Source organism: Chelonoidis abingdonii, chromosome 16, assembly GCF_003597395.2.
Source record: "Chelonoidis abingdonii isolate Lonesome George chromosome 16, CheloAbing_2.0, whole genome shotgun sequence".
In the NCBI taxonomy this organism is placed as follows: domain Eukaryota; kingdom Metazoa; phylum Chordata; order Testudines; family Testudinidae; genus Chelonoidis; species Chelonoidis abingdonii.
Genome location: NC_133784.1, coordinates 10,093,027 through 10,120,626, shown reverse-complemented (window position 1 = coordinate 10,120,626; position 27,600 = coordinate 10,093,027). Strand labels below are relative to the sequence as shown.

The window sequence follows — 27,600 nt, the reverse complement described above, 5'->3', positions numbered from 1 at the left end:
GCAGGAGCACTGATGCCATCTGCCCTGGAGGAGGACACTGTCACAGACACATCTCCTGCATTGAATTGCTGCTTGTCTCAGTTTTTCTTGCAGTGTTTGCTGTGTGGCTCAGCTAAAGTTGCCTCTAACAGACCTACACAGGCTCTACTAAAAGCACAGTCTCTAGCTGTGGTTGCACTGGTGCATTCTGGGATTCCTGACACCCTTGGAGGGGGCGTCTTTGAGGTAAACTGAAAATGTGGGCATGGCACTGTGGGCTGGGCTTAGGAGGAGCAGCTGAATCAGTGCATCCTGCTGCATGTGGGGACCCTGCACCACATTAGATTACATCCAGCTGAACTGGGGCAGAGGCCTTGTCCTAGATGTTGCAATGGACACTTGTGCCCATGGTACAACATCTGTTCCAGGGCACTGTACAGATACAGCAAGCATAGACTACAGTCAGATAGGTAGCAAGGCCTTTGACCTAGCTTGTCAGAGGGATTTAGCTGCCCAAGTCCCATTGATGTTGATGTAAGTTAGGCACCAAAATACCCTTGAGGATCTGGATGCTTCTGCCTAGGGTAGGCAGGGCCTCAGAGAAAGGGAGACATTACCAGTGAGACAACCGCTGGCTCCCAACATTCCTAATACAGCCGAACCGGGGCATTCCAAAACATGAGTCAGTTCCCACCAAAAATCAGCAGATTGGCATAAAATCATGAGATTAGAAAAAAGTTGGGTTTTTTGTTGGCCTTGTGATGGCAGAGGCTTCTGGATAAACAGGGGTCACATTCTCAAGCTTTGCCCCACAACCAGAAGGGACAGAAACAATCTCAGCATTAAAAAAAAAAAAAAAAAAAAAAAAAGTCTTGTGTAATCACAGTACTCCAGGAGCAGGGGATTTAGGTAAAACATCAAAAAGCATGAGACTGAAGATTTAAAATTTAAAAAAAAAAAAAAAAATCACACAAGTTGGCAACACTTATTACCCTCTCAGGTGCGTCCTGGGTCTGACCTTGCAGTCCTTACACAGACAGACACCCACTGAAATCAATGGGAGCTTCACTTGCACACAGGCTGCAGAGTTGGGCCCTATCTTTGTCAAGTGGAAGGTGACGCTGCCTTTCAGATGTTCTGAGAGTTTGGAAATGGGCATCTGGCCCAGTGGTGGAGAATGGAGGTGACTGGACACTCTCCTGCTCAGCAAAAAAGGAAAAAGGAGGCGGAGTCAGGGACAAGGGAATAAAATAGCTGTAAACAATGAGAGTTAAGATAATAAAATATAATAACAATAATACAATGTTATTTCTTTCACCAATCAGCTTCTTTGGTGGGGGCAGTTTTACATACTGCAGAGGGGGAGAAATGTGGGTTCACCCCCGCCCCCAAATTGTGCTTTCCGTGTATCCTAGTATTACAAGAATATGTTTTACCTTGAGGCAACAGTTTTAATTTACGTGCATGTGAGCTATGTGCAATACCTCCACCAAAGGGAGCCCATATGACCCGCCGGATGGCTTTCACCCAATCTTCCATCTCATTCTGGGAATTAGCCATGAGCAAGAAGGCTTCATGATTGACAGGCATCTTTTCTCGGTCTCCCGCACCACCTGAAAAAACAAAACACATCTCGGTTAGCATCTAGCCCAGGAGTGAACCCTTGTCTCTAAGACCACGACTGGCCTCACCCAATCCAGCCTCGCTGGGTTCGCTGGATGCCCACTTTGCACTGATGTACAGGATCATGTAGGGTGCAGGTCTGTGGCCTGGCGTGAAGCCACTGTCCCAGTGGGTGCTGCTGGCAGAACGTTCCGCTAGGCTCACCAACATGCATGGGGATAGGTATAAACTGCATTGTCCTAAGGACAGTGCAGCCCAGCCTTCCTGCCAGAGGCCAGCTATGCATGTCTGTGCTGAAATACGGAGAGGGTTGCCTCCACCCTCTTTAGGGTGATTCAGTGCCCTTGGGGTGCCAGAGGGAAGACAGTCCTGGACAATCTAGTTGTAGGCTTCACATGCTGCATGAGAGAGGAATCAAGGTGTGAGCATCTGGCTATGATTACCCCAGTGATAGATTTAACAATCAAGATCATCACTGGAGTCTAGCTTTCTGATTTGCATTATGCATGATGAGAGTACGGGCAGAATTTGAAATCTGCTATGTCCAGGAGGATCCAGATCAAATCTAGACTCCAGCTTTGAGCTGAACCAGATCTACAGCTCAGGTTAAGGCTGGATGGCCATTGGAACCTCTGGAGCTGTCATCAAAGAGCCTGGAGACTGAGAGATTATGAGATTTTAACAACTTGAGCAGCAGAAATCTCACACGACCAGCTGTTCTCATGAGACTTCCAACATCTGGAGCCACTTCTGAATCTGGAGCTGGAAGAGTGTGCCCCCACATTACCACTGCTTCTGATTTTGGATCCACCCCAGAACGAGCATTTTAGGGAGCTTATTATCTGAACCTGACTCTCCTGTCAGAAATTCAGAGGATGGGGTCCAATTTGGAATTCAGATCCAAGCCTACTTCTATTTCATAGATGACTGACGGGTGACACCCCAGAAGAGTTATTGGCCAGGACATCAAATACACACAGCCTGCCCTGTATGCTGTTCACCCAGGGATGCTCAGACTACCACCATCAATGCCCATTCTCCTATTCCAATTTTCCTCTCTGCTGCAGTACACTAGGCCCAACGCAATGCCCACTGCAGTCAGTGGGAATCTTCCCCTCCCCCTACCTTGTGCCGCAGACTTGGATACACTCCAGTGAGGGCCCACGTGAGGACACACAATAGGTGTACTGGAGCAACTTCTATCTAGAGGCTGAAGAGACTTGCCAACCCATTAGCTGTCACTAATGGCTTGGAGTTTCCCCCTTCCACAGAGACTGCCTTTGACTTTGTTCTGTGGACAGTGTCTTCATTGGTTTTGTCACTGCCACCTCCATACTCACTTGTCTCTGGAATATTAGGTCTATTGGAAAAGCAGGAACTGTTGCCCTGAGCTGAGCTGCCGAGATGGCTTGTTCATGGAATTCAGAGATAAGAATAGGGACAATGGTATGCGCTGGTTTCTATGGAACTACCTTAATATAAACAGAATTTAACCCTACTAAATCCTAGTTAATCTGGGGAAGGGAGTGTGTTGGAAGGGCTACAAGGAAATGCTTGTTCTTGCTATTAATTGTTGCTTAGCTTAAACAAACTCACAGGCCAGGCACTGATTTGCAAAACGAAAGGGGCCGCATGAATCCAAACTCCTAGGGTTTCGTTGTTTTCTAAAAAGGAATTAACTTGAACCAAGAAGCCAATGGAATCTTAGCGCATAGAATAAGGCAGCATGGCACTGTAGATACTGCAAGCGAAATTAAAGCCTGGGTTCCCCTCCTCACATGCAGCCTAGTTCTGACCCTTCTCACACCCGCATCTTAGCAAGCTTCACAGTGTGGATTTTTCAGATAATTTATGTCCTGTGCAATCTATGAACTAGGATTCCTCTTAGAGGGAAGAATCAGGCACCAAGCCCAGATACAGCTCTGGTTTTTATGCCCCCTGCTTGTTGCCTTCTGATGGTCAGAACTGATCTATCTGATGCCACAGTCTCTACCTGCTTTGCTTCTTCCCAACCCCCCCACCTGTCCTCCCACTCTTTATAAAGGTCAGCACAGGGATTCCCACTCTGTTCTCCTCTCAATCCCAACCCGGCCTGGTATAGTCAGATGACCTCACTCACCCCCTCCACCTGGGGAGACAAGTTAGCCATAGCAAAGGTGCAGCTGAGCCCCAACCCTCGTAAAAAGCCAGCTCACCCTGCGACAAGCCACTTATTTCCCTTCAGTCATTTCCTTTCTGAGTAACCCTCCCTGCCCCCTCCCACCACGGACAAACAGGCTAGACCAGGGGTAGGCAACTTATGGCATGCGTGCTAAAGGCAGCACACGAGCTGATTTTCAGTGGCACTCACCACTGCCTGGGTCCTGGTCACTGGTTTGGGGGGGTTCTGCATTTTAAATGAAGCTTCTTAAACTTTTTAGTAACCTTATTTACTTTACATACAAGAATAGTTTAATTATATATTAGATTTATAGAAAGGGACATTCTAAAGTGAATAAATGAAGACTCGGCACAACACTTCTGAAAGACTGTCGACCCCTGGACTAGACAACCTACCTGCCCTTTTCCTGCTGATCTTCGGGGAGCCCACGTCCCTACCTTAGTGTTCATGCCTGACTATTACTTGAAGCACTGACCTCATACCCATCACCATGGTAACTGGGAGTCTGGCAGGTTACAAAGGCAGACAAGAGTTCAGGAACAGAAGCCACAGTTGCTGCTACCTGCAGCTTTGGTGGTTGGGATAGAGAGCAGGAGGTAGGCATTAACGCAGAGTTGGGCAAACTACGGCTCACAAGTCACATCCGGCCCGCGGGACCATCCTGCCCGGCCCTTGAGCTCCCAGCCCCTCCCCCGCTGTGCCCTCTCCCCTGCAGCCATGCCACCGCGCAGGTAGCGCTCTGGGTGACAAGGTTACGCGCTCCTGCCGAGCGGTGTGGCAGGGTGTCTGGCTCCGGCTGGGCGGCACGGCACGGCTGCCAGACATGCTACTCTGAGCAGCATGGTAAGGGGGCTGGGGCCGGGACCGGGGGGTTAGATAAGGGGCGGGCAATCTCAGGGGGCAGACGGGGGACGGGGCGGTTGGATGTGGCAGAGGTTGAGGGGCGGTCAGGGGACAGGGAATGTGTGTGTGGAGTTGGATAAGTGTGAGAGTTTCAGGGGGCAGGGGTGTGGATAGGGGTCAGGGGACGGGGAACAGTGGGGGTTGGATAGGTGTGGAGTCCCGGGCCTGTCAGGGGGCAGGGGTGTGAATAGGGGTTGGGGCAGTCAGGGGACTGGGAGCAGGGGGTTGGATAGAGGGTGAAATCCCAGGGTGGTTAGGGCGTGGGGTCCTGGGAAGGGGCAGTTAGGGGACAAGGAGCAGGGGGGTTGTATGGGTCAGAGGTTCTGAGGGGCAGCAGCGGCTCCAGACACCAGTTCTGCGGATTTGGCAGTAACTTGGCGGTGGGTACACCGAAGCCGTGAGACCAGCAGACCTCCCACAGGCATGCCGCTGAATCCGCGGGACCAGGGACCTCCCGCAGGCAAGCTGCTGAAGGCAGCCTGCCTGCTGTGCTTAGGGTGGCAAAAAAGCTAGAGCCGCCCCTGCTGAGGAGGGCAGTCAGGGGTCGGATAGGGGGCAAGGGCCAAGCTGTTTGGGGAGGCACAGTCTTCCCTATCCAGCCCTCAATATAGTTTTGCAACCCCAATGTGGCCCTCGGGCCAAAAAGTTTGCCCACCCCTGCATTAGTGGGAATTGGCTCTCAAAGAGGAGGCTCTACATCACTGTGCTTGGATGCAGGGGGGCCTCAAGGATACCCTCTCCCATATACACACACCCGCCAGAGCAGAAAAACGAAGGATGAGGAATTCCTCATGTAGCCCGACTCCTCCATTAGCACCAGGGCTACAGCAGAGTCCACAGGCCTCACTCTCACACCCCACCTGACAATAACCTTAGAGAATGTCTCTCCCAGCCCAATTTCTAGGCCCTCTGCTGGGGGATCAATGGGTTATGTTGGCCAGATTCCCTGCTGGAGTGCAGATCACTATTAGGTGGCCTCTCACAGCCCACAGTGCACATAAAAGCAGAGGTTCAGGGCTGGACTTCTCACCCCAGCCATCAGAAAGGTGGCGGCTTTTAAATGGCCTGGGCTTCCAGCAGGGGCTATTTGCTGGCAGTGTAACCCAGCTTCCCCCAACAGAGTAGACGTTTTTGAAAATGAAGCTCCCTTTCTAAGGTCTTGGCTTGCTTGGGCAACTGTCATAGATCCTGTCCTTGGAGTCAGGAGGATCAGGCTACAATCTCCTGTTGTGATAACTAGGCCTACAGATTTACTCTAATTGGGAGCTCAATTGTGAAAAGTGAGTGAAAGTTCCTAGGGGTATTTAAATAGGAGCACAGTTGTGAACCTACAGCTGTTTGTGGGAAAACCCATCATCACTAGTCACTTGGGGCTGGGCAGAATAACTATAGCTGCACACAAAGCAGAAAAATAGACTGCTTCAGAAACGGTTGTTAGAAGAGGACATGTTAGTTTAAGGCTCATGCACGGCAGTGGAGTGCCTGCTGCCCTATCTACAGGGGACTTTTCTGTCATGACATTTTGGACATGTTCCTTTTCTTCCCACTCACTGCTGGCTCTTCTCACTGCAGCCTAGGGGCAGCAAGCAGGACAGGTTAGAGTGGGGGTCGGCAACCTTTCAGAAGTGTTGTGCCGAGTCTTCATTTATTCACTCTAATTTAAAGTTTCACATGCCAGTAACACATTTTAATGCTTTTAGGAGGTCTCTTTCTATAAATCTGTAATATATTACTTTACATACAACAATAGTTTAGTTAATAAGGTTTTTAAAATGTTTAAGAAGCTTCATTTAAAATTAAATGAAAATACAGAGCCCCCAGACTGATGGCCAGGACCTGGGCAGTGTGAGTGCCACTGAAAAAATCAACTCACGTGCCACCTTTGGCGTGTGCGCCATAGGTTGCCTACTCCTGGGTTAGAGGGTTCCCAGAGTCTGACAATTATACCTCACTACTTGTCCAGAAAAGGGCAGGAGTCAGACATGTGTTTTTATTTTGTTGTAATATGCATCAGCTTTTGGGAGGCTTGGGATTCACAGGAACTAGAGATGGTAGCAAGTTTCAAACCCACACAGAGCTAGAACCCCACAAACTTTTGGAGTCCACATCCTAGCTGGAAATTCACAACTGCTCCTTTTCCTGGCCCTGAGCCAAAAATGGATCTGGTTCTGGGGTTTCAGATCAAAGTTTGTAGCCCCAAGATATCTTTATAATGGTACAAATCCAAACACCCCGGGGTCTTTGGGAAAACTCTGATTAGGATCTGGCATTCAAACTTCTTTGTCTGACGATGTTCGGAGCTAGTTGTTTCAGTTCTGCTCATTATAGATATATGAAGTTTGGATCCAGATATTGAGCTCAAGCCTCATTTCTCTCTGTAACAGGCTGAACTGAACACACTTATCAAGAAGTCCTCATTCAGCTCTAGACTGGAACCTGCACTTTGCGGAAAAGGTCCATTGCTAATATAAACTAATGTTCAGCTGCAATACTTAGGGCACACATTCAAGCCATAGAAGTTAGAATAGTCTTGCCCTGAGCTGTCCACTCCCTTCAGTGGAGACTTTAAGGCAGTGGATCTCAAATTTTTGTACCGGTGACTCCTTTCAGATAGCAAGCTTCTGAGTGTAACCTCCCTTATAAATTAAAAAACACTTTTTTATATTTAACACCATTATAAATGCTGGAGGCAAAGCAGGATTTGGAGTGGAGGCTGACATGTAATAACCTCTTGACCCCCTGAGGGTCCCAACCCTCAGATTGAGAATCCCTGCTTTAAGATGACTGTGTACAGTCATTACTTCTTACTGTGTGGAATGAACAGGGTGCTGACTGCATTGCCTCATGTAGGGGGAAGAAATACCCTGTTAGACACAGGTAAACGCAGACAACCACTCCCATCCCCACCTGAACAGAACTTCTCACAGCATCCTTAATCAATCTCCTGTCCAAATACGACCGGCCCTTGTGCACACTCACTCAGCCATCTCTCCTTAGTTGGGCCAGGGCTCACCACAGCAGGCATTCCCAGTGCTTTAGCTAAGAGTCATTTTCACTACTAGATTTATAAAGAATCTTGTTACAAACACAGTCTGGGAGCATGGGCAGCTCAATGGGGGTGGGTGACGGGGCAGTCTTGCCTGCACTTATAGAAGGGAAGGAAAGGAAGCACTGTCCAATGGTTAGGGCACTAGCCTAGGATTTGGAAGACCTGGGTTCAATTTCCTGTGTGACCTTGGACACCATCCTTGGTTGCTCTGTGCCTACAATGGGGATGATAGCCCTGCATTATCTCACAGGGGTTTTGTGAAGGTAAATTCATTATCAAGCATGAGGTGCTCTAGGTACTGCACTAATGGGGGCTGCAGATGTACCTTAGATAGACGCTTTCCACCAGCATGCTTGAGTCCACAACAGGATACATTGGCTTGATCTGCAGATGTCACCAGACATGAACGCGTTCCCAGCCCTGCCTGGAGAGTCTACAGACTCATTGCTTCTGTGTACCTTGGTAAACATCAGTTGTCACTGTGTAAACAGCCATAAATGCACAATTCATGCACAACACCCACTCCCTTAGTTAGATCGACATTACCTTAAGGGACTGGATGCCCCAGGAGCACTGGTAATGAGATATGGAGCCTTTCATCTTTAAGTAACAGAGTGATCCTAGTTAGCAGTGTTCTCAGCTGCTGGCTGGTGACCTCAAAGCTTTTGTCAGCAAGTGGATAGCCACAACACATCACAAAGCCACACCGGCAGATGGAGTCAACTGGTGCCCTTATTGCCATTTCAATACAGAAGCCCTTGCCAGAACAGCAAGGAGATCAGATTCCTAGAGATGGTCCCTTCATGGCCTGCATGGAGGGGAAGCTTTCTCTAACATTGCCAGTGCTTCACTGTTCAGTAGATCTATCTATGGTATATGTACAGCCCTCATCACCACAGTAGCTGGGCATCTCAGTCTTTACTGTATGTATCATCACATTCCCCTGTGTGGCGGGGCAGGGCTATCATCCCATTACACAGATGGGAACTGAGGCACAGAAAGACAAAGTGATTTACCCAAGGTCACACAGAGAGTAAGTGGCAGAACCAGGGACATGAACCCTGAGCCACAGGCCAGCAAGCTAATTACTGGACCATCCTTCTTTCTTCTCACTGGACCATTGTTCCTCTTTATATCTCCAGAGCTGTGAAACCAGCTGTAAATTCACTAGGAACTACAGAACAAAGCACAAGTCTGCTTTCAGAACTGCCCTGCTCTGTGCTCCTGTTCCAAGCTAGCTACAGCAGCAACTCCACTGGGTGTGTCTCTTCACAGAGACATTTCCCACAAGGGATAATCATAAGAATAGATTCACACACCTGGAGTGTCATTCCTCATCCACTTTCCAACCACCACAGCATGACTTCACCTGCCATGCACCCACGATGAACTTGCCTCTTCCAAGAAGTTCGCTTGTGAGCCAGCAGTGGGAACAGGATTGGGCCCATTGTACGTGGAAATGGAAAATAAAGGGGAGTTAGTAGAACACTTCTGCTGCTCAGGACAGCTTCAGGGTCAGGTAGAGTTCAAGGTTGAGATGAAAAGGCAGCTACATTCCTTTTATATCCACTAAGCTTTGCCTGTCCCGACCTAGAATGTGTCTGTGTGTATTTGCACACCCATGTGTGTGTGCGCACACCTAGGTCTGCATGTGTCTGCATGCTTGAAACTGCATGCACTTTAATGCCTATATTTGAGCAAACAGACAGAGTAATATTTGAATGTAATTAAAGGGTTCCACTATATTTTCAGAATAAATTTTCCAACTGACTTCGCCACTCCCCCATTACTCACAAAGCTCTGCTATGTTTACGTGTATGTTCGTATATCAGAGGTTTTGAGCATTTGTATATGTGTGTGTGTGTGTGTGTGTGTGTGTGTGTGTGTGTATTTCTGCATTACACATGGATGGCTGTGCGCACTGGTTTGTAGGTGGGTTGCAGGGGGCTAGTTTTGTGTGTGTGCGCGCGCATTCACATGCCTGCACACACACGTACTGTTGCAACCTGGTAGGAAGTGAATAGAAGCCAGAGGCTGCATATCAAAGTGTTGGCTTGTGGGGGGGAAGGAAGAAAATCTTGATGACTTGTTTGCTGTGTAGGCTGGGGAAGCTGCGACAGGCTGCCTTTGATTGCAGGCAAGCAGCAGTGATGATCTTGACAAATGGGCAAAACTAGTGTCCGTGCAGCCCATCTTTCTAGCTGTGGTTTCCTCATCCCTGGTCTGCTCTTTGTGCAAGCAAGGAGACTAACACATTCAGGGCTTGAAGATCGCATTGCTAAGAAAAGGTGAACAATGAGGTGAACGAAGTCTCCAAGGTTAGCTGACTAGATTGGGGGATCTGTTTCTGCAAGTGGCACAAAACCAGCCTTGATCTTGGATTTCAGAAAAGGACAGATGAACTATCAGGTGTCTCCAGTGCGAGCAAGAGATGCATGGTTGCTATGGAGCGGGTCAGTCACAGCGTTTGGAATGGTCACACGAGCAACTATTTCAATCCTGCCATTCACTGCCTTTGATTATGGCTGGCATTGATCCCCCACCAAACACCATTATGGCTAGAGATGGACTCAGGCTGCAGTTCCCAGATCCAGATAACCCACAGCTAGAGGAGATTTTGACCCATCTCTAACCATAATGGGATGATCATGGAGTGGGTGACTTTTCCTCTCCACTGCTGCTTATTCTGTATGTTAGCCCTTTGACAGAAGGGAGTTGGGAACAGAAGCATCAGTGGGGTGAGAGGTCAATAGGAAGCTGATCTTGGAAAGTTCCATTAGGGCAGGTTGAAATCATCTGAAAAAAAAGTATGAGGAGCAGGAAGGCCCTGAGGGAGCGGCAGGGACAGGGGAACAAGCAGCTGGTATGTGGACTGCAAGAGCTCTGTGAAGAGCTAAGGCTATGTCTACAGTACAGAGCACATGTCGCCATAGCTATGGCCGCACAGCCCCGTCCTGTAGATGCTGTCTGTTCTGACAGAAGCAGCTTGTCTGCAGACACAGTAACACCATCTCCCCAGTTTCTGTCAGCAGAGCCATGTCTATCCCAGGGTTCTGCTGGCAGAACTATGTCGCTGAGGAGTGAAAATTTTTCACACCTCTGGCTGTTTGCTATGCTGGCAGAACTTTGCAGTGGAGACCTGACCAGAGAATAGACAGTAGGAGGTGACATGCTGTTGCAGTAAATCTCTCATCCTACACTTGTTTTGACTCAATCCATTTGGAAGCAGAGCTGATCTGGGAGCTGCTGGAGTGGGTTTCTGGAAGTTGGTTGGCTTGCTGTTTTGCTCTCGATCACACTTCGCAAAAACTTATGAAACCAAGATACGAGTTAAGCATTTTGTTAAAGTGCTTTGGGATTTTTCAAATACACCGAAAGGGTCGAGTGAAACAGATGAGCTACAGGAGCCTAATGGTATTATCTGTCTCAGTTCTGGTGGGTAACATAGCAGCAGCCTTTTCTAAAGAAATACGCAAGTTATTTATATAGCCAGCTAGGGGGATTTGCAGAAAAGCTACCGCAGGACATGTCACATAATCAGGGACTCTCTATGCCTGGGACTTGGGATGGGTTTGACGGTTTTTCCAATGAGACCTTTTCTCATTGTCAAAACTGGGGAAAAATATGTTGCAAAATCAAACCCCTGTTGTTATGTGGGAGCGTTCACTAACTCCAGCTGAGAGTCTGCCTGGTCACAAACTGACATGGTTCACATCTACATCCGCTGGAGTATTCAAAAAAAGCCTGGATACTCAACTCCCACTGACTTTCCATGGAATGTGGGCCCTAGCTCTCGTGGGCTCTTTTGGCAACCAAGCCTTAACGCTGATCTCCACAAATGGGTGATGGCCAGGTTCCCACTGGAAGCCCTTTGGGTGGTATTTCCAAAAAACACCCAAGTGATTTAGGAGCATAAGTCCCAGCCCTAAGTCCCAGAGGATAGAGTGCAAAACACACACACTCCGTCGTGCTCTCTCCATAAACTCACCAGTCTGCAGGAGCTAACTTTTCTGTCTGGTGCTTTCAGAGCAATATTTCTGGGAATTTCAAATTCCCTAGAACTGCTTTATAGAAGCATCAACAACATGCTTAGGCCACAGAACTGTGGTTTGATTGACAAAGAGTTGGACAAAACCTAACAGGAACAGAAACCCAGCCCCACTAGAATTGTACTAGTCCATAAGATACAGGAAGTGATTACAAGTGGAACATGAAACCCAGATCTCCCCTGTGGTGGGTTCTGAGGGGCTGCTATCACATGTGTGCCTCCTCTCCTGCTGCTGCCCCTCACTGTAGCCTCACTGGGGGTAGGGCTGTCCCTTGTCCAGCATGGGGCACGACCGGTGACTGCCGGGGGGTGGGGGGAGGGTCCCATTGGAAAATGAAAGGGTCGGAGGGGGAAGGGCAGGCTGGGCTTCCAGGCTCTGAATATTGCTGGAGCCCGGGCATCATGAGCCCATATAGCTTGCTGCCTATGCTTAGGCCTTGACTTACCATGAAAGTTGTACCAGTTCAATTTAAATCTGTTTTTAAACTGTTAACCTGGTGCAAATCCCTGTTTAGACACTCTTTTTTTGAGTGTAAGAGTGGCTAATATTGCTTTAACTTAAAACTTTTTTCTTTTTTCTGTTTAAATACTGAATTAAGATAATTGATATATCCAGTTAAGCAAATACAACCAGGGTCTGCATGAGCTCTCCCCTGACATCTAGTGATGCACCGAGGGAAGAGACTTCAGGAACAGACTATATTTGCATATAGAAACTTACACTGCCTACCTGCTCAGCAGATGGAGCTGCTTTGCCAAAAAGTGATCTATTTTGGTTGTTTTGAGGTTACAGTTCACTTTAGGCAGGGGTAATGAAATATTGTTATTCTTACCATATGAGTAAAGGGAAGCAGAACTGTGCTTAGTCTGTCCTGATTGAGGGAGTCACCTTAAACTGAACCTCACCTGCTAAGCAGGGAGTAGAGATGCCAAATTCCCCTGAAGATGAAAAGGGGGTGAGGTGTTTCTAAAGAGTCTTAGATGTCACTTGTAGATGCCACTTGGCCCTCTCCAGTATATAAAAAGACAGTGGTGATGGGACTTCATGGAGATCCTTGTTTCTGGTCAGTGAATACTAGAGCTGAATTCGCTGATAAGCAAGACTAGGGTCTCAGCCTCGCTGTGCTGCCAACTGGACTTTTAATGGCCCAATCAGTGACCATGTGTTCGGGTCAAAAACTGGACACCTGGCCACTCTACTTAAAGGGCATTGCCCTTTCACCAGCACAGACCCAGGTGGCCCCTTCCCCAGAGACGTTTCAGGAACAAAGGTGCCCAGGGGAGGAAAATATCTACTGCCGGTGCTGTCAGTAGTTCCCAGTTAAACAAAGACCTTCATTTGTACTGCTCTGGGCTTTGGCCATATCAAGTACAGTTAACTAGCTGCAAGAGATGAAAGCCCCACAAACACAGTGATAGCTAACTCAGGAAGCCAGACAGCACCTACTCCAGGGTTTCTCAAACTGGGGTCACCGCTTCTATAGGGAAAGCCACTGGCGGGCTGGGCCGGTTCGTTTACCTGCCCTGTCCACAGGTCCAGCCAATCGTGGCTCCCACTGGCTGGGAATCGCTGCTCCAGGCCAATGAGAGCTGCAGCGGCGACCCCTGTTTGAGAAACCCTGACCTACTCCAAATATAAACTAAACAATGCTAATTAGCACTAGGAGCAAGTGCTAAACTGATTAATGCAGCATTTACTGGTAACTGCATGACACCATTCTTTCCTTGCCTTGCCTTGAGTGCTTTATCCTGAGCATGAACACTAGCACTTACATTCCAGTTATCTCCAATGAGGATGCTTCAGGGCTTGGATCATCAAATAAGTGATGGCTCACTCAAGTCAATTAAACTCTTGTGGCTGAAAACTGGAATAGGTTTCCTGATACGGAACTGCTAACACAGTGCAAATGTGTTCATTAATGGAATTGGCAACATGATGTACTAGCTTCTTAGCTATAGATTTCACTATAAACTGGGCACTGTGGCAACCTCTTAAAGATGCATCTGCATAAGGAATAGACTAGAAGATATTGTTGCCCCTCTTCCAGCATTAGTAGGTCACTGCTAACACCAATGTTGTCTCCCTGCTGAACACCAACACATATCCAGAGCCTTCCAAGGGGGGGATAGCTCAGTGGTTTGAGCATTGGCCTGCTAAACCCAGGGTTTTGAGCTCAATCCTTGAGGGGGCCATATAGGGATCTGGGGCAAAAATCTGTCTGAGGATTCATAGACTCATAGGTCAGAAGGGACCAATATGATCATCTAGTCTGACCTCCTGCACAAGGCAGGCCACAAAACCCTACCCATACACATTTATAACAACCTCTAACCCATGACTGAGTAATTGAAATCTCAAAATTGTGATTTGAAGACCTCAAGCTGCAGAGAATCACCAGCAAGCGACCATCCCACGCTGCAGAGGAAGGCGAAAAACCTCCAGGGCTCTGCCAATTCCGCCCGGAGGAAAATTCTTCCCGACTCAATATGGCACAGCTAAACCCTGAGCATGTGGCAAGACTCACCAGCTAGCACCAGAAAGAATTCTCTGCAGTAACTCATTCCCATCCCACCAACATCCCTCACAGACCATTGAGCAGACTTATCTGCCGATATACCAAGATCATTGCCAAAATAAAACTATCCCATCAAACATCCCTCCATATACTACATGCTTAATCTTAAAGCCAGATAAGTCTTTTGCCCCACTACTTCCCTCGGAAGCTGTTCCAGAACTTCACTCCCACTATGGTTAGAAACTTCGTCTAATTTCAAGTCTAAATTCCTAATACCAGTTTGTACCCATTCGTCTCGTGCCTACATTAGTACTAAATTAAATAATTCCTCTCCTCCCTAATTAATCCCCTGATATATTTATATAGAGCAAGCATATCCCCCGAGCCTTCTTTGGCCAGGCTAAACAAGCCAGCTCTTTGATCTCCTTCATAAGGCAGATTTTCATTCCTCGGATCATCCTAGTAGCCGTCTCTGAACCTGTTCCAGTTTGAATTCATCCTTTAAACATGGGACCCAGAACTGCACACAATATTCCAGGTGGGGTCTCACCAGCGCCGTATATAACGGCACTAACACCTCTCTCCTGTGTGGAAAAAATCGCCTGATGCATCCTAAAACCGCATTTGCTTTTTTAACAGCCATATCACATGGCGGCTCATAGTCACCTGCTATCAACCATACCCCAAGGTCCTTCTCCTCCTCCTCCGTCGCTTCAACTGATGCGTCCCAACGTATATCTAAATTCTTATTATTAATCCTAAGTGCATGACCTTGCACTTTTCACTATTATTTCATCCTATTACTATTACTCCAGTTTAAAAGGTGGCAGATCTTCCTGAATAGTATCCCGTCCTCTCCGTGTTAGCATACCCACTTTGTGTCATCCGCAAACTTTATTAGCACATCCCGGCTTTGTTGCCAAGGTCAGTATAAAAAAGGTTAAATAGGTCGGTCCCAAAACGATCTTGAGGGACTCCACTAGTAACCTCCTTCCGCCTACGCAATTCACCCTTCAGTACGACCCACTGGAGTCTCCCCTTTAACCAGTTCCTTATCCACCTAACTTTCATATTCATCCTCATCTTTTCCAATTTAACTAACAGTCCCATGCGGAACGTGTCAAACGCCTTACTGAAATCGAGGTAAATTAGATCTACGCATTTCCTTTGTCTAAGTAATCCGTCACCTTTCAAAGAAGAGAGTCAGGTTGGTTTATGATCTACCTTAGTAAATCCATGTTGCAATTCTCCCAATACACAGTCACCTCAATGTCCTTAACTATTCTCCCTTAAATTTTTTCCAAGACCTTACACACTACAGACGTCAAGCTAACAGGCCTATAATTACCCGGATCACTTTTATTCCTTTCTTAAAAATAGGAACACGTTAGCATTCTCCAGTTTGTACGGTACAACCCGAGTTTACGATTGCTTAAAATCTCCGAACAACGGCTCGCAATTTCACGCGCCAGTTCCTTTAATTCCTCGGATGGAGATTGCGCGGCCCTCTGATTTTGTCCCATTAAGCTGTTCAAGTTTGGCCTCTACTCAGATGCGGTAATATCCACCTCCATACCACATTCCGTTTATCATCCCTAAACTCCTCACTTCTTTATTAAAGACCAAGGCAAAGTACTATTTATTGGCATGCCTAGGTTTCCTTAACCTCCGTTCCATCCTCAGTGTATAGCGGCCCACTTCTTTTCTTTCTTTTCTTCTTATTTATGTGGCTGTAAACCTTTTACTATTGGTTTTGATTCCTTTGCAAGTCCAGTTCTACGCGGCTTTTAGCCTTCTCATCTTTATCCTACATGTTCTGACCTCACTAAGGTAGCTTCCCTTGCTAATTCCCTTTCTCACTCCCTGTAAGCTTTCTGCTTTTTCCTAATCCCTCTCTGAGTTGCTTGTCATCCAGCTTGGCTAACAACTCCTGCCCATGGTTTTTTCCCCCTTTCTTGGGATGCAGGCTTCGACAGTTTCCGCAGCTGCGACTTAAGTAATTCCAGGCCTCCGCATTTAAATCCACAAGTTCCTTCCGCAATCCACTCCCTAACTAATTTCCTTAACCTTTAAAATAGCCTCGAGAAGTCAAAACCCTAATCCCAGATCTACGTTGTTTATCCTTCCATCTAATTGAATTGAATCAGCTCATGATCACTCGAACCAAGGTTGTCCCTACCACATTTTTCTACGAGGTCATCACCTGCTCACCAAAACAAATATTAAAATGGCTCCCCTCTCGTAGGTACTTCTCAACTACTTGATGAAGAAATCCTCCGCTATCACATCCAGAAAAATCTGACCCTATTATTCTTGCCAAGCACTCGTCCTGCTTTGAGCAGGAGGTTGTACTAAATGACCTCCTGAGGTCCCTTCCAACCCTGATATTCTATGATAAGTTGGCTTCCATTGGAGGAGAGATCAATGACATTGTATCTTGGTATATTCTTAATGTAACTTGTTTTATTTAACCACACACCAGCCTGGAACAGAGGCAGTCATAAACACATGCAGGCAATCTCTCTCTCAACGATCTTCTCGCCCAAACCTGTGAACAGCTCAGAGGCAACGAGTCTCAAGATTTACCTCTGAGCTGGAGCAATAAAGGCAGAGAGAAACTCTCCTGTCAACATGGCCGTGTTGGCTAAAAGTGTGTACTGTAGACGAAGCCTTAACAGAAAATACACACTGCCTCTATATAAATCATGGTATGCCCACATCTTGATACTGCATGCAGTGTGGTTATCCATCTCAAATAATATATATATGAATATAGGGATTAGAAAAGGTTCAGGAAAGGGCAACAAAAATTATTGGAGGATAGAACAACTTCTGTATCAGGAGAGATTAGTAAGATTGGGATTTTTCAGCTTGGAAAAGACGACTAAGGGGGGGATATGATAGAGGTCTATAAAATCATGACTGGTGTGGAGAAAGTAAATAAGGAAGTGTTATTTACTCCTCATAACACAAGAACTAGGAGTCTCCAAATGAAATTAATAGGCAGCAGGTTTAAAACAAACAAAAGGAAGTATTTCTTCACACAACATACAGTCAGTCTGTGGAACTCTTTGCCAAAGGATGTTGTGAAGACCAAGACTATAGCCAGGATGGGCAGAGATGGTGTCCCTAGCCCAGGGGTGGGCAAATGTTTTGGCCCAAGGGACACATCTGTGTATGGAAATTATATGGCAGGTCATGAACGTTCACAAAATGGGGGGTTGGGGTACAGAAGGGGGTGAAGGCTCTGGGTGACGCTTATCTCAAGCAGCTCCTGGAAGCAGCAGCATGTCCCCCCTCTGTCTCCTATGCAGAAGCATGACCAAGGGGCTTTACTTGCTGTCCTGTCCACAGGTGCCAAGCCTGCAGCTCCCATTGGCAGTGGTTCCTGGCCAATAGGAGCTGCAGGGGAGGCGTTTTGGCCGGAGGCAGCATGCAGAGCCCCCTGGCTGCCCCTACATGTAGGAACCAGAAGGGGGACATGCCGCTGTTTCTAGGAGCTGCGTGGATCCATGGCATGCATGGAGCGGGGCAAGTCACGGACCCCCCTCCCTGGCGGGAGCTTGAGCACCAGATTAAAACATCTGAAGCGCCGGATGCAGCTCCCATGCCATAGATTGCCAACCCCTGCCCTAGCCTTTGTTTGCCAGGAGCTGGAAATGGGCAACAGGGGATGGATCACTTGATGATTACCTGTTCTGTTCATTCATTCATTGGCCACTGTGGGAAGACAGGGCACGGGGCTAGATGGACCTTTGGTCTGACCCAGTATGGCTCTTCTTATGTTAATAGTTTCCATGTACCAAACTAAGGCCCTGTCTGCAATATAAATGTTACTGTGTTGGCACAGGCTAGTTTAACACAGCGGTGCCCTGATCATCTTGTATCACAGTTCGGACTTGCCTTTGTGGGCAGTGCTAATCTGTTATAGCCCTATTCCGGAAGCATACAAAGACCCTGGGGCCAAATTCTGTTCTCACTTGTGCCTAGGGTTGCCAACTTTCTACTGCACAAATCTGAGCACCTTTGCCCTACCCCTCCTCTGAGGCCCCACTCCTGCTTACTTCATCCCTCCATATCTGTCACTCACTCTCTCCACTCTCACTCACTTGTTCATTTTCACTGGGCTGGCTCAGGGGGTTAGGTTGCAGGAGGGAGTGAGGGCTCTGGGTGGGGGACGTGGAGCTGAGGGATTCGGAGTATGGGAGAGGGCTCTGGGCTGAGGGGTTGGGATGCAGGGGGGGCTGAGGACTCCAGCTGGGGGTGCAGGCTCTGGTGTGGGGATTTGGGGTGCAGGAGGGAGTTCCAAGATGGGGCTGAGGGCTTTGGAAGGCAGGAGTGGGATCAGGGCTGGGGCAGGGTGGTGGGGCACGGGAATGGTGGTGAGGGCTCTGTCTGAGGGAGTGGGTTCTGGGATGGGGCCAGGGATAAGGGATTTGCAGTGCAGAAGGGTACTCTGGGCTGGGATTGAGGGGTTCAGAAGGGGATGAGGCAGGGCGTCGGGGCTCAGGAGGGCGTCAGGGGTGCAGGCTCTGGGCAGTGCTTACTTCATGCAGCTCCAGGAAGCAGCGGCATGTCCCGCTACAGCTCCTAAGGAGAGGGATGGCCAGGCGGCTCTGCATGTTGCCCTATCCACAGGCACCGCCCCTGCAGCTCTCATTGGCTGTGGTTCCTAGCCAATGGAAGCTGCAGAGCTGGCACATGGAGCCCCCCCGAGAGGTGGGACATGTCCCTGCTTCTGTGAGCCACGTGGAACTACAGCAGACAGGGAGCCTTCCTTAGCCCCACTGCATGTCTGACTGGACTTTTCACAGCCCGGTCAGCAGTGCTGACCGAAGCTGCCAGGGTCCCTTTTTGATCAGCTGTTTTGGTCGAAAACCGGACACCTGGCAACTCTACTTGTGCCAGTATAAATCAGGAATAACTCCACTGAGGTTGCTAATGTTAAAGCCATCACAAATGAAAGGAGAACCAGGCCACAAAGACAAGACCAAACTGTGTTATGACACAATCTATTGTGTTTTAATACGGTGCCCCAATACAGTAACAGTTGTAGATCGGGTCCATAACACCCTGTTGCACGGTGCACAAAATTCCCATTACTAAGCATTCAAATATCATGAGTCAGCCCTCTTCCTCTCAACAATCATGAGAACAGCTAAAAAATCATGATTTTTTAATGACAAAAGAGAAGGCAAATTAAAAAAAACTCAGAGGTTTAGGGATTTTTTTGACCGTCAGAGATTATTACATTTTCCAGATTTTCTCAGCCACCATGAGGAACAAACTCTCAGTTTTAATTCTTTAAAAAAAGGGACTCTCTTATGATCAGATGACTCTAGGAACTAGCACTTTAAGATCTCATATGACTCACAAATAAATAAATAAAAAATCATGAGAGTTGGTGACATTGTGAAGTTCTTATAGAGTCAGAGTATTTAAGGCCAGAAGCAGCCACCAGTTCATCTGTAGATCAGAGGCCACCAACACCACACAGCACTGGCATACTAAGCCCAACAACCAAAGTGAGACCTAAGTATTACAGCCCAGAGTGGCGGCTCTCAACCAATGGTCCGGGACCCCCTGGTGGGCCACAAGTAGGTTTCAGGGGGACCGCCAAGCATGGCCAGCGTTAGACCTGCTGGGGCCCAGAGCAGAAAGCCAAAGCCCCACCGCATGTGCTGAAACCTCTGGGGCTGCAGCCGAACCCTGAGCAATGTACTTTTGTGCCTCTGCCCCCAGCATGGGGCCCCAGGCAATTTCCCTGCTTGCTGACCCTGGCTTTTATATGAAGAAAACCAGTTCTTGTGGCACAGGTGGGGAGGGCTCAGAAAGAAAAAAGGTTGAGAATCCCTGCGCTTGCGCTATCATGTGCCACAGGCAGAGAATAGGAGGGACTGAGGTGCACCAATGCCCGAGGCCCCCAGAATAGCAGGGAAATGATTAAATGAGATATATGCAGATAATCCTGGCAAATGACCCACACCCCCACACTGGAGAGAGAGGTGAAAACTCCCCAAGCTCACTGCCAATCTGACCTGGGGGAAAATTCCTTCCTGACCCCATATATGGTGATCAGTTAGACTCTGAGCACGTGAACAAGAACCAGCCAGCCACAGACCTGAGAGAGACAAAGCATAAAGAAATATGCATATACCTCTCAAAACAGAAGTTACAGTCCCCCTGCAGCAAAATATTTAAAGACGACTAATGGATTCCTGGATATAAATCCCAAACCAGTAGAATCAATTAAAGCATTGCTCACTCTATTATCCAGGCATCACAGAGGAAGCAAAGTACCCCTTGAGATTTAATCTTAAATTAAGCAGGGCTGGAAATAGTCAGTCCTTGTGTAGAGAGATGGGCAGGGTGCAGTAGCTGGAAGTCAGTTCTAAATCAGTGCTACCCAATAGTGCTGGGCTTTCCTGAGGTTCCTCCTGACTGTTTGTGATCATTACAGACCATATGGCACTCTTTGCAAGAGTGAGAGAGAGAAAACATATTTAACAGTCCAGAGGTCAACTAGGATCATGGTAGATAACCAGCTGAACATGAGCTCCCAGTATGCTGCTGTAGCTAAGAGGGCAAATGTGATCCTTGGACATATAAACAGGGGACTATCATGTAGGTGGAGGCAAGTGGTGTTTAGGGTGACCAGATCTCTCAATTTTAGAGAGAGAGTCCCAATTTTGGGGTCTTTTTCTTATATAAGCTCCTATTACTCCCCATCCCCTGTCACAATTTTTCATATTTGCTGTCTGGTCACCCTAGTGGTGTTACTGCTATATATGGGATTAGGGAGACCATCACTGGATACTTTGTCCAGTTCTGGTGTCTGTATTTCAAAAGGATGTTGAAAAATTGGAAAGAGGTCAGAAACTAGCTACAAGAATGATTCGAGGTGTGGAAAAATATGCCTTATAATGAGGGATCAAAGAAGCTCAAGCTACTTAGTTTACCAATGGGAAGGTTAAGTGGTGACGTTTTCATGATCTACAAGGGGAAGTCTGCTGTCAGAAGTCAACTCTTTAATCTTTCAGAAAATGGCATAACAAGATCAAGTGGCTGGAAGCTGAAGCTAGACAATTCAGACTAGAAATAAGGCACAGATTTTTAACAGTGAGCATAATTCACCACAAGAACAACTTAAAAAGGGATATGATGAACTCTATCACATGAAGTCTTAAATCAAGACTGGATGTCTTTCTCTAGTTCAAACAGAAGTTATGGGCTTGATGCAGAAGTTATTGAGTGATATCTGCTGGCCTGTGATATACAGGAGGTCACACTCTATCATAATGGTCCTTTCTGGCCTTAAATGCTATGAAACTATGAACTAAAAACAACCACCACCACCTGGGTTTATTAAGAGAGACTAACTTCTATAAAACAGAAGTGACACAACATGCACCCAATATGGAGTCTCCTCCCAGATTCATGAAAGCCGCCCCTCCCCAACAAAGGAATGAGTGACATTAACTCTAGTATCCATCAATGATTCATCATCACAGCACACAGGTAAACATTACATTAGAACATTGTCTCTCATTGGTGACTCCTAAACTGAGACCACCGCTGGCTAGCGACTACTGAGAGATGATTAACCTTTTTATGGCTGACATACACACCACAGTTAAAAAGTATTAGCTTAGGTACCTTGGCCAAATTCCAAACTCGGGTAATTCCCCTCACAATTCTAGGCGGAAAAGGCCTTCCTACAAACTGTGCTGAAAGAGACAATGCTACAGAAGGCCACTGCTCTCCATCACAGAAGGGACTGCATATCAGAGATGGGCCTGCACCAAAGCCGCAGACCTGATGATGATGTCTTGATTATGAAGTAAACACAGCTTTGAATTCCTTTTTCTGCACTGAGATTATTCCTGCCCTGATCCTGCACACTTCTGGGCTTCCTCATTATGGCCAGAAGAGGAACAAGAGGGGTCTAAATAAGAAAGGCTCTTCCTGCAGAATTTTGGTTTCCAGCATGACCAGAAACAGAGAGTGTGCCTAGAATTTTTAGCAAGGACTTACCGGTACTCCAGATCTAATAAGCAAGTCTGCTAAATATTGCCAATTCTGAGGTTTGGTAGGTTTAGACTGTTGAATTAATATTGGCATAGCTCTACTGGAGTCTATGGCACTACACCACTTAATCCAGCTGAGTATTTGGCCTGTTGGTTGTGCGTTTTATCCCCTATAAGCAGAAAGCAACCATATACTTGCAGTATAAAATAAAGCCATCAGAAAATTGACAACAAAAATTGTTGGAAAATCTGACGGGTCAAAACCGAAAATTATTTGCAGGTAAGGGTCTGCTTTGATGAATTTTCCATTCTGAAAATATTTGAAAGAAAAAAGTTTCAAAATTTAATGGCCTGTGCTGTGCAGGAGGTCAGTCTGGATGATCTAATGTTCCCTTCCGGCTTTACCATGAAACTATGAAACCTACACTCATCCATACACAGAGACCCGTCCAGATGTGCACGTATCAGCACCCACCCAAAGACATGTCAACACAGTCTCAAACACATAAGCCCTTTCTCTAGCCACTCCTGAGGTCATCGCTAGAAGGATTCAGTTCTGTCTGGTGGCATAGGCCAGAATAGCCTGAAGGACTGGTGTACTTTAACTATTTAACTTGTCAAGGTGTCTCCTGGGAAGCCCTTCCATTCCCACGGGTAGGTTGCATCACACTCATCTCCTCCATAGTCCTCTGTTCTCTCTGAAACCGATGCTACCTTTCCTAAACATAACAATGCCTGCCAGTAATACCCTTATATCTCTGCTAGCCATTGGGAGTCTCATTCTGCCAAAATGTAAAGCCCATTCAAACTGTGATTTATATTTAGATGAGCTCTCCAAACTACTGAGATTTGGGTTCTGGTTGTCTCTGCTTCAGTATTTTCTGGGTCGCTCCAGGCCTTTGCTGGGCCATGTTTTCTGTCCAAAAAAGACTTGCATACTCAAAACTCCCAGCTGAGCCAGTGGGAATTTTGTGTGGTGAAGGCATCTATGATCAGGAGACTTGACACAAGAATCTGTTTTTTACATTAAACTTCCCGTGAAAATCCACTGGGTAGAATAAAAGGAAAAATGGCTCATTAAACTCAAGAGAATTTTTGCAAACCACCTCCTCCCCACCGAGCAAAGACAGGCATCCAAGTGGTTTGAGGAACTTCATACACTTCCAGGGCTGCCCCATCCCCAATCTGCATGACCAAAATCCTGCAGTCCCTATGTAGAAAAATATTCTCCTATGCCCATCAAGGAACAGATGGGAGCCCACAGAGTTTGAGGAGTCCAGACTGGGTGAGGGGAGGGTGCTAGTTATGTTGTATGCTCCCCGCTCCCTCATGCCCTGCAACAGCTCTTCAGCTGGATTCCCCCTGTGGCCAGAATCCCACAGAAATTCAGGAAGACACAGTTGTAGAGTAGCTTTTCTCCACAGCATGTTCCCCTTGCACCTCAGATTTCCCACTGGAAGTCACACTGGGATTCAATGCTGCCGCAAGCAGCCCGGCTTCCCTAGAGAGACAGCCACAGCATTTTACCACCACCATCAGGTTGGACACCAGCAAGGCACCCCACATTGATGTTCATGAATCTCCCTCTATGGCCGACCTCTAAGGCCTGCGTGATGATCCTTTCTGGTTGACAGGTTCACATGCACCTTGGGTGGGGGTAGAGGGCAGACAATGGACACACGTGTCATCAATGGCCCCAGCACATTTTGGGAACCCCATTTGTTCAAAGCCCACTATTATTTCAGGGACATTAGGAATCTTCATTGCCTGTGGGTGGCCCAAACCTCCATTACCACAGCACTGGCAAGTGACTCACCAACACCAAGCTGATTAGTCACAAACTCTCAGCAGTTTAGAATAGCCAGCTTCCAGTGGGTTATAGCAACCTGCTTCTGGACTGGTGCAGCCATCCTCATTTGTATGTCCTGGCACCCCAAGACTCAGGCAAGCTCCTTATACAGCTCCAGGAAAGTGGCCTTCCTTATACAGATGTTTTGGAGCCACTGCTGCTCAAGGCTGTGCAACACTGTGATCCCCCCCCTCTGTGCTTGCGGCTCTGCTCCAGAACCTCCAGTCAGCTATTAAAACCTGCATCAGCTGTCTCCAGCGCATGCAGCCTGTGTGATCTCCCCAGCAGGGCATGCAACCACCTTCTTATGGTGACAAGTTGCTGCTGAAGTGACCTCCACAGCATCTTGCACCCAGTATCGGGCTCCTGTTGCCAAAATGAGAGTTGCATTAAGGCCAGCAACTAGAACAGGTCATTGTCATCAGCTGGATCTTTGCAGCCTGTGCTGCGCTAGTTCTACAGAAGAAAACTCCATAGCTGACAGTCGGGCACATTTCATCCGCATGACATAATGTATAAAAGATTAGCTACACCAATTAGATCAGACAGATCCAGCACTTGGAGAGAGAAATTGGGAAACATCCTCCAGACTGCCAACCGTGAAAGCCACTGTACATGAGAGACTCATGTCTTTCTGTACATAGCTGAACAATCAACCCCTGGTGCAGGGATGGTTCTAGCTTTTTTGCTGCCCCAAGCACAGCAGTCTGGCAGCCTTTGGCGGCTTGCCTGCGGGAGGTCCCCGATCCCATGGATTCGGCAGCTTGCCTGCGGGAGGTCCGCCGGTCCCATGGCTTCGGCGTACCTGCCACCGAATCTGCGGGACTAGCGGACCTCCCACAGGCAAGCCATCAAAGGCTGCCAGACTGCTGCCCTCGCAGGGACCAGCAGGCCGCCTCCCGCTTGGAGCGCCGGTGCCTGAAGCCGCCGCTGCCCTGGTGTAAACTCACTGGAGTTGCACCAGAGATGAATCTGGCCTAGTTGGTGCACTAAATACATTGCAAGCAAGAAACAAAGAAAATCTTTGGAGAGGGCTTTCTCTGCCTTGAAAAGGCTCAGGCTGAGCAGAGAGAATTTAATAATATTTTGCCCAAGGGATGACGCTTTTTATAGGATTCGTGTCTTTACATTTAATGGCAGGATGACAACAGGGAGACCAGATCTGCACAGCCAGTGACGTGGTATATCAAAAAACCTTCTGGGTTCTGTTTCAAAACAAAGAGCTCTTTGATCAACCTTAAGACAGCAGCCTCTGCCTTCCGTGCGCTGCCTTCTCTACCTCAAGGACACCTGCTGGGCCACTGCCTCTTTAATAACACATTTAAAAAAGTGGCTTTCCGAAGAATGAATTATACATCTGCAGTGCAAGCACTGGGACGCAGGGAGCAAGGAGATGCAATAACTACTGGTGCTGCTGGAGAGAGAATCACTGCCAGCTTTATGATTTGTCTGACCCCCAAAAGGTGGGGGGCCATGAGAGGGCTTTTAATTGTGCCCTCCCAGTCTTGTATCTATAGATGGAAATCAGGCTGGTGTGTGAGTTGTTAAGGAAGCATGTGACTTTAAAGTAAAAATGACAAGGCCACAAACAGTCACTTGCATTGGCCACAGCCAGCTGCGTTGGGCTCTCGTTAAAGAAACTGAGAGCTTCTTTTTAACGAGTATTTTTATTTAAAGATTCACAGCAGTGAGCAGACTGTCAGCTGCAGCCAGCCACAATCTGCTCTTCCCTGCAAATCCCCAGCCCAGCCGCCCAAAGTGAAGAATGGCCTTCAGCCCCAGACTGAAGCCACACCCCACGTTGTTACACAACGGGGCCCCCGACTCCACACTCCAGCCAGGCTCAGTGGATTTCAGAGTCATCCTGCCTTTGTTTCTTATACCGAGAGGGTTCTGTCTTTGGATAGCTATGCATTAAAACAGTAGTTACCAATAATGATTATTTAAGAATAAATATTCACAATACATTGTCAGCAGACTTTGTCTACAGATCATTCTGTTCAATAGCTCCCCAGATGCTGAAAAATCTGTGTTAAAGCTTGGGACTGAATAAAACCCAACTCTCAGAAGCAGGCACCCAGTAAAAACAGTTCTTCATGCCAGCTCGATTCTAAGGGCTGGTCTACATTAGAGCCCGGCGCAGGACTTTTTGTTAAATCCCGCTCCCATCCCACTCCACCCCACAAATACCCATTCCCATCCATCGTGTATTGTTTCTTGCATTTTTATCCCACTCCCACCTGCAAAAACCTTAGATCCCTCAAGAAGGGGGGGGGGGTCACAGAGATAGCTCAGTGGTTTGAGCATTGGCCTGCTAAACCCATGGTTGTGAGTTCAATCCTTGAGGGGGCCACCTAGCGATCTGGGGCAAAAATCAGTACTTGGTCCTGCTAGTGAAGGCAGGGGGCTGGGCTGGACTTGATGACCTTTCAAGGTCCCTTCCAGTTCTAGGAGATAGGTATATCTTCAATTAAAAAAAAATTCCTTCATGATTAAAAAAAAAAAAAAAGGAGTTGATTATATATAAATGGAATTCAGACACAATTTTTACCACTGAAATAAAACAAATCTTGCTTAAACCATGTAAGAAAACCCTTTAATTCCTGTTATAATAGACATCAAATCTCTATCCCTCACTTAAATGTAAGTAATAAAACATTTAAAAGAAAGAATTCCTTTACATCACTGAAATTCTATTTATGACAAACTGATGAGAGATTTAGTGTTTTCCCACAAATTACTGAAGTCTAGTTTTTTTGCCCACCCAATCCCACCTGCAACAAAGTACATTTTACCCACTCCCACTATTATGGCAGCGGGGCCTGCAGGATCCCAGTCCCTCTGCAGGGCTCTAGTTTACACTCTGGAGACTGTACTGGCATCACTAGGGCACTGTAGCTATGCCAGCATAGTGTAGATGCAGAGCACGCTGAGGGAAGGGATTTTTCCCATCAGTGTAGGAACACCCCCTCCCCGATGACAGTAGCTACATCAACGAAAGCATTCTTCTGTCGACACAGCTGAGTCCACACTGGGGGTTAGCCTGCATAGCTGTATCGCTCAAGGCTGTGGTTTTTTTCTCACCCCTGCCTGACATAGCTCTGTCAACCTAACTTAAGCATAGGCCAAGCCTAAGAGTCAGACTTATCCAATCAGGAAATATGAACAATATTTTGTTATCAAAAATATCCAACACAGCTCAAATGGCACACTTCGGAGAGCGAATAGCAACACCACACTGATCACAGACAACCTAAAAACCAAGCTCCATTAATAGAAATGAGCGGGTAATAGTTTAGAACAAATACCTCTGAGGAATCCAAGACTGGTCATGCACAATGAAAGTCGGAAAACAAGGCTACACTGAGGGAGTCCATTATGTGCTATGGATTATTCACTTAGTTCTAATTATCATCATCCTAATTTTACAGAAAGGGAACTGAGG

At 47.3% G+C, this 27,600-nt stretch overlaps 1 protein-coding gene across 1 annotated transcript in view; it reads right to left on the bottom strand.

The window, feature by feature from the left end:
* ARHGAP22 (Rho GTPase activating protein 22) overlaps nt 1-27,600 on the bottom strand; it is a 271,268-nt gene that overhangs the window by 69,950 nt on the left and 173,718 nt on the right. Inside the window, exon 4 of the mRNA XM_032797385.2 lies at nt 1,464-1,592. Within this exon, the coding sequence (XP_032653276.1) occupies nt 1,464-1,592 (129 nt within the window). The remainder of the gene's footprint in view (nt 1-1,463; nt 1,593-27,600) is intronic.